The sequence below is a fragment of the Carcharhinus amblyrhynchos genome, chromosome 9 (genome assembly GCF_965287045.1).
Source record: "Carcharhinus amblyrhynchos chromosome 9, sCarAmb.v2.hapA, whole genome shotgun sequence".
NCBI classification, from domain to species: Eukaryota; Metazoa; Chordata; class Chondrichthyes; order Carcharhiniformes; family Carcharhinidae; genus Carcharhinus; species Carcharhinus amblyrhynchos.
Genome location: NC_137332.1, coordinates 24,905,414 through 24,919,621, shown reverse-complemented (window position 1 = coordinate 24,919,621; position 14,208 = coordinate 24,905,414). Strand labels below are relative to the sequence as shown.

Below are 14,208 nucleotides of genomic sequence, written 5' to 3'. Positions count from 1 at the left end.
GCACCCTTTCAATAGCTTCCACCTCCTTCCTATAGTGAGGCGACCAGAACTGCGCACAGTACTCCAAGTGGGGTCTGACAAGGGTCTTATAAAGATTGCTGCTAATTCAGAAGTGATAATGTTCCCCGTTATCTAAAGCAACAAAAGAAATGCTTTCTACACTGGATTAGCAAGGTCAGAATGCTACTTTTCAGCCAAGATTGACATTTCAGTCAAGTAATAAGCTTTAAGCTTTTTAAGTTTTTTATTAGTCACAAGTAAGGCTTACATTAACACTGCAATGAAGTTACTGTGGAATTCCCCTAGTCGCCACACTCTAGTGCCTGTTTGGCACTGATGCACTTAACCAGAACGTCTTTCAGACTGTGGAAGGTAACCAGAGCACCCCGAGGAAACCCACACAGACACAGGGAGAATGTGCAAGCTTCACACAGACAGTGACCCAAGCCAGGAATCGAACTTGGGACCCTGGCACTGTGAGACAGCAATTCTAGCTACTGTGCTACTGTCAGTCCCATCACATCGCACAACGAAGTTGCATCATTCAGAAGAGCCCTGTCAGATGCAAATAACAATTTCACATCCAACCAACATCATACATCATTGTAATGCATTAGATGTCTTAAAGAAACTCACTTTCAAAGTACATGAAAAGATACTATATAAATACAGGTTATTTCTTTCTAATAAATTTTGAATTTTCCCATGTTAGTCTGGTCATTACCTCAGTCTGTGATGTTATGTTTGTGACATTTTACAGTTTTTGCTTCAAATGTGTCAAAATGGGCAGAATATACATGTTAAGATAAAAAATCTAATTCCCCCACTTTCTAACAACAATCTTGAGTTGATGTTTCTTTGTTATAAATTTGTCAGCAATCTTTCACTGTTTACTATTACAACTATTTCACAATACTTAGACTCAGTGGTTACAATTCAAAGATGATTCATTACTGTGAAACGTTTATGGTTGTCCTGAGATCACAAAAGGTGCTATTCAAATGAAAGTTATTTCTTCCATTTTTGGTAGCATTCCACAAAATCTTGACTTTCTGCTCACTTTGGCTCCAACACTTTGGACAAAGTAGGAGGCCCAAAACTTCACCCAAACTCCAGCCTAACCAATAAATGTACAAATATAATATCATAATCAATAACATTTTTGCATCAAATTCAGAATCTTAATGACCTTTTCTGAATTTCTATTTTTTATCCTGCATTCTCATCTTTAAAAATGAACCAACTCTCTGTTAAGAATATTAACTTGTAGGATATCCGTGCCTTTATTTTCTCCACTCTGAGTTTACAGCTTTACATTTTCTGATGTTGACCTGCATCTGTCACCTATCTACTAACCTGTCTGCACCTTCCTGCAATCTGTCTCATGTCCCATAATTTGGCATCTTTCCTGTTTGTGAGTTCTGTGATTGTAACTGGGTGCAGTTTTTCACAAACTGAAGAATTCAGTGGTTGAGAAAGATAATGTTTTTACCAATACAGATATAGCGAATTCAGATATTTTGCTCCTTTTTCTCCATTGTGTGGGTTACTTAGTAGTACTCAAAAACCAATTAATTACACTGCCACCCTCTGGACTGATATTTTAGTTGCCTATCCTAATATCTCATGCCTTAGCATCAAATTTTGTTTAGTTTATACTCCTATAAAGCGCCTTACCACCGATGGTGCTATATAAATGGAAATTGTTTTTATGGTAGTGCTTGTTATTCAATAATAATTGTTACCATGGTAACATTGTGCAAAGGTAGCAGTAGACCTGGACCACTCAAACTTCAGAGTTGTGCAGCTTCTCAATTCCGTCTCAGTCACTTGTACAAATTACTCAAGATATGCTAGTATCTGTGAATTATAACCCAGCAACATCCAGTCGCCAAATCCCTCAGAGGTTATCTCAGTCAACCACTTTAACCTGAAATCCCATCTAACATGTTGACAGGATTAGTGCCTAAGTTAGAGCAGCTGACCCAGATAACCCACCCCTGCCAAGGAAGTTACTCCCAGTAACTTTAGGGAAGGAAAAAAAATCAAGATTTTATATTTAAAAGCCATAAAACAAGTCTATAACATAGCACAATATTCCAAGAATAGAAATGAAACAGAATTAAATAGAACCCAACCTACATTACTTTAAACTCTTTGAGGGCACCAGCAATCATTTGAGGTGTAAAATACACCTGGTCATACTTTTTACAATGCAGTCTGAATTTAATAAAAACTGACATACTTTATACTCATACTTGGTGCAGAGCGGAGTGGCGGGGGGAACAGGTTATTCAACTATAGGTTTCAGCACAGTTAAGACCAGTCTTCGAAATCATCAACTGAACATATGTGACAGAAAATTAACTGGTTGTTTCCTCAACCTAACATTCTGATTGAATCTTTGTTCAAAGCAGTGGAGATTTTCAATAGTTTCAATTCATAGGGAATTCCAATGGTGATAAAGAACAATTTTGTTCCTTGCAAAGACACTGTACCAATCATTAAAAAGCCCATTTACATTACACATATAAATTGTATTAATTCTCAATGAATACCCTGATCATTAGCCAATGGGAGTCCATTTCCTAAACTGATGAGAAGTATTACGCGTGCTCCCTATCTTTACAGCCAATGATCCGGCATTGAGTGGGACCCCACAATAAGTCCCCTGAATTTCTGCACTTACCGAATGTAGCCCAATGTGGGGCGGCAAGGAATAAAAAGTCTGTCTTTGTGGGCATCAGCATAGGCACAGTCATCTCCTCTGTTGTCCACCACTGGATTCTCCAGTTCCCTAAGAGTTACCCACAAATTACATTTTCAGAACTTTCTAACAGGAATGATATATAAGCACTCGTACTATAAATACTAATTCAGAAGCACTCTTAAGAGTGCAATCATTAGTTTGGAACACGCCATAAACTAACCAACCATTTATTACACTACTCTCTCTACAGAAAAATGCAAATCTATTTGTTATAAAACTATTAAAGGTAGCATTGCCACAATATTTTTCTACATTTGCCATGTCATGTGATTTGTTAGCCGAGTTGCAATTTTACATAAGTCATCTTGGGAACACTGAAAATTGTTTCTGAGCAAATCTGGATGCGAACAAATCACTAGCACAACAAATCACACATGGCTTACCTAATTGGGTATATGCATGAGGCATTGTGTGATTTGTTGTGGAGAACAACTACTATTGTCATTTATATAGCAACCTAAATGTTGAAAAATGACCCAAATGGTTAGTAAAATCTTAACTCTGAATCTGGCGGCTGAGACAAAGGACAACATTTAGAAAGAATGATCAATACTTGCTCAATAGGTAGTACTGTGGAAAAATCAGAGGGAAGTGAACAGTCAGAACAGTTTAGAAGAAGATTTCCAGAGTGTGGGACTTATAGGCTGAAGGCACAGCTCCCAGAAGTGGGGGAGAATGCACAAGAGGCCTCAAAGAAAACAAAGTTCCCAGGCTCCATCTGCTCCTTCAAATAAATATAAAAGATCCCATTGTACTATTCAAAAAGGAGCAGAGAATTTTATCAGGTGTTTCCCTCAACAAACATAATTTGAAAAAGAATTTTATCTCATTGTTGTTAGTAGAAAATTGAACGCAAGTTGGTTGCTTGATTTTCTCTACATTGCAACAGTTACTACACATCAAAAGTACTTCACTGAAACATCCTGATGTTATGGCACTACACAGTTCATTTTTTATTCTTTTGGAACTCACCAGATGCCTCTAACAAACCTGAATTTATAACATACCCCAATCAAACTTCTTCACGTCTTCACTAGTACTGCATGAAGGAAGACTTGCACAATAGTCATCTGCCTGCAAAAAGAGACTGGTCACATCCAAAATGCTACTGAGCATATTGGAAGGCATTTTTCCAACTACAGTATGGAACTGGCTTTACAGGATTCAGGCGAAAAAACTACACCATACGCCAGTAGGACAACTGCTGCCAACATGTGCCTTACGGCTGTCAAAACTAGTGGCTAATGGTCTCTACTTCCTTCCAATCATAATGCAATGCTGATCTATAGGGATAGTGCTAAGAAGTGACCAACAGGGTTAGCTTCCAATGCAAAATGACAGCCACTTAAGCAGCCACAAAATAGAATCTTGGACTGCTGTATTAATCACAAGAAGATTACCATGACTAAACTTACACCAGGTATCTGTTCTGGCAAAATATCTTAACCTCTTAAAAACATCTTTTAAAAAATTACACATCTTTGAGCATACTTACACAGAAATATATGCAATATCTTCAGTGTTTCCTTTGAAACTATTTTATCAAAGATTAGATTAAGATGTATAAATATCCTCCCATAATATGGTAAAAGAATAGCTATATGTAATTAAAATTACTAAATTGCCCCTCAGTATCAGGGGGATTAGCAGGGTAAATACTTGGGGTTACGTGGATACGGCTTGGGTCGGGTTGTTGGCAGTGCAAACTGGATGGGCCAAAAGGCCTCCTTCTGCACTGTAGGGATTCTATGATTCTATGAATAAAGCTCATACCTGATTTTTGTGTTTTTTTTTAAGTTGTCATATTACCAGATGACCATAGGCAGGTGGTGATTTAACCTGAGGATCACCACACTCAGGCGAGGGGCAAGATTGAGGAAGTGGGCCTTCATGAATAATCTCAGCCGGTATGGGAATTCAACCCATGCTGTTGGCTTTACTCTGCATCACTAAACAGCCATCCAGCCAACTGAGCTAAACCTCACAGGCTGTTCAGATTTATTGACTGAAAGTAAGTCATCAGAAGCAAAAGAGCAGAAGTTGAGAAGGTATCAAAATCTGAAGCAGGCAGCTGCAGGATGTCAGGTGGTACAAATTTGACATTTCAACAGCTGTGACTGTGCTCTGGGAGGAACATTTCCAGATTAATAAGAAAGAAAACTGACAAAATAAGCAGAACCAAGGTAATAAAGAAAATTGTATTAATCATAAACTTCATGTAAACATCTGTTCTGAGTTTGTTATTGCTGGATCAGCCCTAAATTAGTAGATGTCACAACTGCATTGAATACACATCTATAATTGCAGTTAAAAGCAAGAAAATATCAGAGATAGTTTTGAATAGTCATTACATGAATACACATTCTACGTGGAACAGGTTAAGAAGACGAGGGAGGATTCAGGCCCCATCTATGTGTTTTGTACTCAGTTAATCGTTCTCAGCTGCAGCGGAGTGCAGCAGTCTCAAGAACCATGCACTGGGAGAGGAAAAAGAGTGAGGCTTCACAGCAGTCCTGGGTTCAAGTCCCGGATTGGGTCATCGTGTAGAGTCTGCACTTTCTCCCTGCATTTGCATGGGTTTCAACTGGTTTTCTCCCACAGTCCAAAGATGTGCAGGTTAGGTTGGTTAGCCATGCTCAATTGCCCCTTAGTGTCCCACGATCTGAAGGTGAGAGGGATAAGGGAGGTAAATATGTGGGACTGTGGGATAGGGCATGGGTGGGATTGTTGTTGGTAGAGGCTTGATGGGCTGAATGGCCTCCTTCTGCACTGTAGGGATTCTATGGCTACGACAACGGATGAATGAACATCGCTCGTCAGTCACCAGGCAAGACTGTTCCCTTCCTGTTGGTGAACACTTCAGTGGTCACGGGCATTCAGCCTCTGACCTTCGGGTAAGCATTCTCCAAGGCGGCCTTCACGACACACGACAGCGCAGAGTCGCTGAACAGGGACTGATAGCCAAGTTCCGCACACATGAGGACGGTCTCAACAGGGATCTTGGGTTCATGTCGCACTATCTGTAACCCCCGTGACTTGCCTGGGTTTGCAAAACTTCACTTACTGTACTGTCTGGAGACAATACACATCTCTTTAAACTGTGATCAGTGCTCCTTCCACTCACATTATCAGCCACTTCAGGTCTTGAACAGCAGGTTAGGTGTAAGGATTCGCATTCTAATCAGTAATCTCTAAACTGTCTGTGCTTTATATGCTCTGTCTGAGGCCAGAACTCTCCATTCACCTGACGAAGGGACTAACCCGAAAGCTTGTGAGTATATTATCAAATAAATAGGTTGGACTAAAACCTGGTGTTGTCAGACTTTTCACTAAGTCCTCTTTACCAGCCATTGCTCGGGAGTGCACATATGAACTCCAAAGAGTACCTGAAATGGTTCAATCCTCCATTTCCCAGCATCAATATCCCTCACTTTGATGAGCAAAGAATTGATTCTTCTCCATCTCCCCATTAAAAAAATGTGGCAGTGAGTCAAATAGGCTCAATGGAATCAAGTTGTTGGAAGCTAAGGAAGAAAGCGCGGGTCCCCTAGCTGAGATATTTGAATCATCGATAATCACGGGCGAGCTGCCTGAAGATTGGAGAGTGGCAAATATTGTGCCATTGTTTATAAAGGGCTGCAGGGAAAAGCGTGGGAACTACAGGCCAATCAGCCTCACATCTGTGGTGGGTAAATTGTTGGAAGGTATTTTGAGAGACAGGATCCACAGGCATTTAAAGACGCAAGGACTGATTAGGGACAGTCAGCATGGCTTTGTGAGTGGAAAATCATGTCTCATAAATTTGATTGAGTTCTTTGAAGGGGTAACCAAGAAGGTAGATGAGGGCAGTGCAGTTGATGTTGTCTACATGGACTTTAGCAAGGCCTTTGACAAGGTTCCACGTGGTAGGTTGTTGCATAAGGTTAAATCTCACAGGATCCAGGGTGAGATATCTAAATGGATACAAAATTGGCTTCTTGACAGAAGCCAGAGAGTGGTTATAGAGAGTTGTTTTTCAAACTGGAAGCCTGTGACAAGCAGTGTGCCTCAAGGATCAGTGCTGAGCCATTGTTATTTGTCATTTATATTAATGATTTGGATGAGAATATAAGGGGCATGGTTAGTAAGTTTGCTGATGACACCAAGATTGGTGGCATTGTGGACAGTGAAGAAAGTTATCCCCAATTGCAATGGGATCTTGATCAATTGGGCCAGTGGGCTGACAAATGGCAGATGGAATTTAATGTAGAGAAATGCGAGGTGATGCATTTTGGTAGACTGAACACAGCAGGACTTACTAAGTTAATGGTAGGGCGTTGGGGAGCGTTACAGAACAGAGAGATCTAGGGGTATATGTTCATAGCTCCTTGAAAATGGAGTCACAGGTGGTCAGAGTGATGAAGAAGGCATTCAGCATGCTTGGTTTCATCGGTCAGAACATTGAAAACAGGAGTTGGGACATCTTGTTAAAGTTGTATAAGACATTGGTAAGGCCACACTTGGAATACTGTGTGCAATTCTGGTCACCCTATTAGAGAAAGGATATTATTAAACTAGAAAGAGTGCAGAAAAGATTTACCAGGATGGTAACGGGACTTGATGAATTGAGTTATAAGGAGAGGCTGGACAGACTGGGACTTTTTTTGTCTGGAGCATACAGGCTGAGGGTGACCTTAATGAGAGGCATAGACAAGGTAGATAGTCAATATCTTTTCCCAAAGGTAGGGGAGTCTAAAACTAGAGGGCATAAGAACATAAGAAATAGGAGCAGGAGCAGGCCATCTAGCCCTTCGAGCCTGCCCCGCCATTCAATAAGATCATGGCTGATCTGAAGTGGATCAGTTCCACTTTCCCTCTTTCTCCCCATAACCCTTAATTCCCTTGTCTGTCAAAAACCTATCTACCCGTGACTTAAATATATTTAGCGAGGTAGCCTCCACCACTTCAATGGGCAGAGAATTCCAGAGATTCACCACCCGTTGAGTGAAGAAGTTCCTCCTCAACTCCGATCTAAACTGCGCCCCCCCATCTTGAGGCTGTGCCCTCTAGTCCTGCTATCCTTTCTAAGCAGGAAGAATCTCTCTACCTCTACCCTATCCATCCCTTTCATTATCTTATACGTCTCTATAAGATCCCCCCTCATCCTTCTAAACTCCAACGAGTACAGACCCAGTCTACATAGTCTCTCTTCATAGTCCAACCCCCTCATCTCCAGTATCAGCCTAGTGAACCTTCTCTGCACTCCCTCCAATGCCAAAATATCCCTGCGCAAGTGCGGCGACCAAAACTGCACACAGTACTCCAGCTGCAGCCTCACCAGTACCTTGTACAGTTGCAGCAAGACCTCCCTGCTTTTATATTCTATCCCCCTCGCTATAAAGGCTAGCATTCCATTTGCCTTCTTGATCACCTGCTGCACCTGCAGACTGGGTTTTTGCGACTTGTGCACAAGGACCCTCAGGTCCCTCTGCACCGTAGCATGCTGCAGCTTTTCGCCCTTTAAATAGTAATCCCTCCTACTATTATTTCTGCCAAAGTGGATAACCTCACACTTGCTAACATTATACTCCATCTGCCAGGTCCTCGCCCACTTGCTCAACCTATCCAGATCCCTCTGCAGACTTTCCACACCCTCCATGCAATTTGCTTTACCACTCATCTTCGTGTCATCAGCAAATTTCGTCACCTTACACTCAGCCCCCTCCTCCAGATCATCTATATAAATGGTAAATGCCTGAGGCCCCAGCACCGATCCCTGCGGCACTCCACTAGTCACCAACCGCCAATCAGAATAGCACAGGTTTAAGAGAGGAAAAAGATAGAAAAGTATCCAGAGTGCCAATTTTTTCACACACTGGGTGTTGAGTGTTTGGAATAAGCTGCCAGAGATAGTAGTAGAAGCGGGTACAACTGTATCTTTTAGAAAGCATTTAAATAGTGACATGGGTACAATGGGTATACAGGGATATGGGCCAAATGCGGGCAATTGGAATTAGCTTAAGGGTTTTATAAAAAAAGGATGGCATGGACGTTGGGCCAAAGGGCCTGTTTCCATGCTGTAAACCTCTATGACTCTAGGTGATGACCAATACCCAACAAGACTTCTTGAAGTGATGCTCAGCATGCAAATTATCTCGCCTAAATGCCATTGCAATATTAGGCGAGCTTTCCAAGTTGCACTCCATCAGCCTAAATTTCTTCAGAGCAAACTTTTCAAAACTCTGCTGAACAGTAGTGTACTATGAAAATAATATGCAGTTTTGAACTCCTAATTGTATTGAACATAAGAACATAAGAAATAGGAGCAGGAGTAGGCCATCTAGCCCTTCGAGCCTGCCCCGCCATTCAATAAGATCATGGCTGATCTGTCGTGGCTCAGTTCCACATTCCCGCCCTCTCCCCATAACCCTTAATCCCCTCGCTTATCAAAAACCTATCAACCCGCGTCTTAAAAATATTTAGTGAGGCAGCCTCCACCACTTCAACGGGCAGAGAATTCCAGAGATTCACCACCCTTTGAGTGAAGAAGTTCCTCCTCAACTCCGTTCTAAACGCCCCCCCCGTTTATCTTGAGGCTGTGCCCCCTAGTCCTACTGTCCTTTCTGAGCAGGAAGAGCCTCTCCACCTCTATCCTATCCATCCCATTCATCATCTTATATGTCTCAATGAGATCTCCCCTCATTCTTCTAAACTCTAATGAGTACAAGCCTAGTTTATTCAGCCTCTCCTCATAGCTCAACCCCCTCAACTCCAGTATCAGCCTAGTAAACCTCCTCTGCACTCCCTCCAAGGCCAAAATATCCTTGCGTAAGTGCGGCGACCAAAACTGCACACAGTACTCCAGCTGCGGCCTCACCAATGCCCTATACAGCTGCAGCAAGACCTCCCTACTTTTATATTCAACCCCCCTCGCTATGAAGGCCAGCAACCCATTCGCCTTCCTGACCACCTGCTGCACCTGCAAGCTGGGTTTTTGCGACCCACGCACAAGGACCCCGAGGTCCCTCTGCACCATCGCCTGCTGCAGTTTTTCGCCACGTAAGTAATAGTCCTTCCTACCATTCTTCCTACCAAAGTGGACCACCTCGCACTTGCCAACATTAAATTCCATTTGCCAGTTCCTGGCCCATTCGCCCAGCCTATCTAGATCCTTCTGCAGACTCTCCACACCCTCCGCACAATTTGCCGTTCCACCAATCTTGGTGTCATCAGCAAATTTCGACACCATACAGTCGGTTCCCTCCTCCAGATCATCTATATAAATGGTAAATAGCTGAGGCCCCAGCACCGACCCCTGGGGCACTCCACTAGTCACCAACCGCCAATCCGAATAGCACCCATTAACCCCCACTCTCTGCCTCCTATTTGACAACCAATCCTCTATCCACGCTAACACCCTACCCCCAACTCCATGCCCCCTTACCTTCTGCAAATAACCTCTTGTGAGGTACCTTGTCAAACGCCTTCTGAAAATCAAGAAAGGCCACATCCACCGGCTCTCCTCTATCCACCGTCCTAGACACATCCTCATAGGACTCCAATAAATTTGTCAGACACGACTTCCCCTTAACGAAACTGTGCTGCGTCTGCTCTATCAAGCAATTCCTCTCAAGATGCCTTGCTATTTCCTCCTTGATGACGGATTCTAACATTTTACCTACAACAGACGTTAAACTAACCAGCCTATAATTCCCTGCCTTTTGCCTGCCACCCTTCTTAAACAACGGCGTAACATTAGCCGTTTTCCAATCTTCCGGCACTTCCCCGGAATCCAGCGACGTTTGGAAAATAACCACCAAGGCATCCACTATCACCTCCGCCATTTCTTTCAGAACCCTCGGATGCATTCCATCCGGTCCTGGGGACTTGTCCACAATCAGTCCCTCCAGTCTGTCGAGCACCGCCTCTCTAGTAACAGTAATGTCATTGAGACCCTCCAGTCCTACCACCTTTCCGTCGCTAACACCCGGCAAATTATTCACGTCCTCCTCCGTGAAGACAGAAACAAAAAAGTTATTCAGGACCTCAGCCATTTCCCCATCCCCTACCATTAAGTCCCCCCTCTCATCCTCTAAGGATCCAACGTTCACCCTAGCCAGCCTCTTCCTTTTTATATATTTATAAAAACTCTTGCTATCCTTTTTTATATTAAGCGCTAGCCCAGCTTCATAGTTTCTCCTACCCTTCCTTATCAACTTCTTTGTCAATCTTTGTTGACATTTAAACCTCTCCCAATCCTCTTCTCGCCCACTACTCTTAGCTACTCTAAACGCCTCCGCTTTTAATTTAACACTTTCCTTCACCTCCTTCGTTATCCACGGCTTATTATCTCTCCTCCTACGGTCCTTTTTAACCATCGGAATAAATTTCTGCAGAGCACCAAAAAAGATCTCCTTAAAGATCCTCCACTGCTCCTCAGCAGACCTACCTTCAGTAATGTTGTCAAATATTCATAATTGGGATTAATGCATTCATTTTAACATATATGTTAATTTTAGAATTTAATACAGGTGTACTTAGATAAGATTTTTTTTTGTCTACCATCACCCACAGTTTCAGCTTCATGAATTGCAGCCTCTTCTGCATTGGCATTGTCAAACAAACACATGTTGTTTTCTCTGCTCAGAGCAAATAATCTTGCTGTTATGGTTCCCAAATCATCTTCAAGATAATGAGCGAAAAGGTGAAAAAGTAATTCAAAGTCTCAAACATAAAATGTTGGCCAAGGGGATAATCAGGCAAAATTTGGCTCTGAGCCAAAGATATATCTGAAAAGTTGGCCAAAAGTCTGGTCAGAGTATTTAAAAAGGTGAGAAAGTTGGAGGTGTTAATTTATTTTTCATTATTCTATTATGGGATGTGGATGTTGCTGGAAAGGCCAGCATTTGTTGTCTATCACCAATTGCCCATGAACTGAGTGACTCACTAGGCAATTGCAGAGGGCAGTTAAGAGTCAACCACTATGCTGTGGGCCTGGAGTCACTCGTAAGCCATACGGGCAATCCATAAAGGAGATTAGTGAATCAGATGGGTTTATACAACTTTCGATAACAGTTGTCATGGTTTCCATTATCGAGCCAAGCTTTACACTTCAGATTTATTAATTGAATTTAAATTCTACCAGCTGTTGTGTTAAGATTTGAACCCATGTCCCCACAGCATAGCCTGGGCCTCTGTGATGCTGGTCCAGTGACATTACTACTCCCCCACCACCTCCCCTTAAATGGTGGAAATTCCAGAACTTTAGAGCTGGACTTTGAAAGTATATGGAAAGAGGCTGCTTGTTGCAAAAAAAACAGGAATATAGATTCATGCAAGGCATTGCTTGCAGAATTTGAATTTCTTGTTCTCACAGATTTAAATCAACACTTACATTACGAATCAACAAGTTGATTTTCTTTATCTAATATCAAGCAGCAGGATTTCTATCTCCTCTTTGAACTTCAGTGTGTCGAGCTCTGGTGGTGCTACAATTTAGCAGGATCTAGTTTTTAATTTTCATTATTAAAATACAATGTTTTTTAAAATCATCTCTTCCTTTAATTAGTGGAGCAATGATGTATGAATTTAATGACATTATGTGTTGATTTTTAGAAATGAGCAACTGGAGAATAACTCCTGAAAACTGGCACAGGGATCAATCCACTGTGCAAAATTAACACGCACCTACTTTGATTCCAACGCAGGCAACATACCAACATCTTGTTGCCTGCTCTTTCCATGCCAAACACACTGTTGACTGCTTGAAAATATTAGCAGGGGGCCAATATTGTTATTGGCAAGCACCTCTTAAAATTAGCCTGCAGTCTTAAAGGGAAGGTACACTGTAGCTCGACAAAGTACTGAGAGTCATGGTTGAAGAGTATCTAGCCTGGTAAAATGTGACAAAGGACACAGCAGGAGAGACAGTAAACTCCACAGGAAAAGAAAAGAACCTATATCCACAGGTGCACAATAAGTCCTGCAGACACACAGATAAAAGGCGATGAAAACAAATAATCTGAGTTCAATGCCAGGAATTAAAGTTAGAATCTGGATGCTGTACCGTGGTGAGGTCAGTGAATTCAGTTCAAAATGTCACATCCATCAACTGCACCAATCAAAAACTGCCCAAATCACCACATCTACATTATTCACCTACCAACATTTTTTTATCAATCATGACTCATACTCATGTGCTTCACTGTGCCCTCATACACTTAACACTGTTGCATCCCTACATTCATAGTTTTCACACTGTGCCAGGTATTCAGCCACAATAGTCCCATCAACTAACCACACTGCATGATACATCTTCCTCTCCGGCAAGACAAGGTGGGCTGCAACTCGAAGCAGATGGAGTTCAACAAATGGGAACAGGCGCATCTGCATTTCTTAATCCCCCAGGAGGAGACAGTGTTGGCAAATAGGGGATGATTATTGCTGAAGCTGTATCCAGTGCAGGGGCTGAAAGTATCATCACATCTAATTCTCTTTCTTTCTCCCTCATTCTTTGATTTAAAAGCATACACCTCTTACTCTCTCCCTTGCCATCCATTCTTATTTTTTTTCTTTCAGCTACCCAAGTTGTGCAACCTGGTCAGGCTGTGCGGGGCGAGTGGGAGACAGAAAGAAGACAGTGAAGACAGTGACATACGACACTACCACTGAACTTCACACATGTTGCCACTAGCTCTACTACCAAAATTGAAGGGGAGCAGAAGACATTTTGAGTTGAAACGATGTAACACAGAAACAAGGAGCTTTTCACACGATACGCTGGAACAGAGACATGAAGCGAGCAGATCTAAAACTAAAGGACAGAAAAGTCCCAGGAACCAGGGAATGGGACAGAAGGAAGTTCCAGGAAGACCGTGAAATCAAGCAATAAGAACAGGAAATCTGGAAAAAAGGTTCTGTTCAGTAAAATTGAGAATGAAGAACACAGAGTTAAAGACAGGGCTGAAAAATGCAAACCTGGAGTCGTCAGCTTGCGAGAAGCCAGATATTCAAAGTACCCAAATGTAAGTGACAACTTAATACAGCCTGAAGCAGTAGTGTTCTGTTGGCACAATTGGGTATCTGAGGGATGGTGTGGAAAGTAAGTTTGAATGCAAAGGGGAAGAAAATTGGAAAGAGAGGTGAAAACACTGGATGTGAACCTTAGTGAAGACGTCGGCGAGGACGTTACTAGGAAATAGGAAACTTGGAAATGGGGAGGGGGGAAAATTGATGAAAAGTTTGTGGTTTCAGAGTGTGGGGTGCCTGATCACATTTCACCCGTTACATGGACTATGTACAAACTGAGAACATTAGAGTGTAAAATAGGTTTTGTAATCTGTGTTTTCCTTACAAAATTTGCATATATCTGAAAAGGTATAATTGGTAGTGAAGGAGCTATGTGAAATAGTTAATCTTTTCTTGTTTAATAAATGTTTTATTTCTTTGTAAGAAGTTAA

At 42.0% G+C, this 14,208-nt stretch overlaps 1 protein-coding gene across 3 annotated transcripts in view; it reads right to left on the bottom strand.

Annotated features, from left to right (window-relative positions):
* st3gal3a (ST3 beta-galactoside alpha-2,3-sialyltransferase 3a) overlaps positions 1-14,208 on the bottom strand; it is a 523,437-nt gene that overhangs the window by 311,363 nt on the left and 197,866 nt on the right. For 2 of the 3 annotated variants that reach the window (XM_080195328.1, XM_080195327.1), the window contains exon 4: positions 2,690-2,797. The exons of the other annotated variant lie outside the window; for it this stretch is intronic. In XM_080195328.1, coding sequence (XP_080051454.1) covers positions 2,690-2,797 — 108 coding nt within the window. The remainder of the gene's footprint in view (positions 1-2,689; positions 2,798-14,208) is intronic. 3 annotated transcript variants of the gene reach the window in all.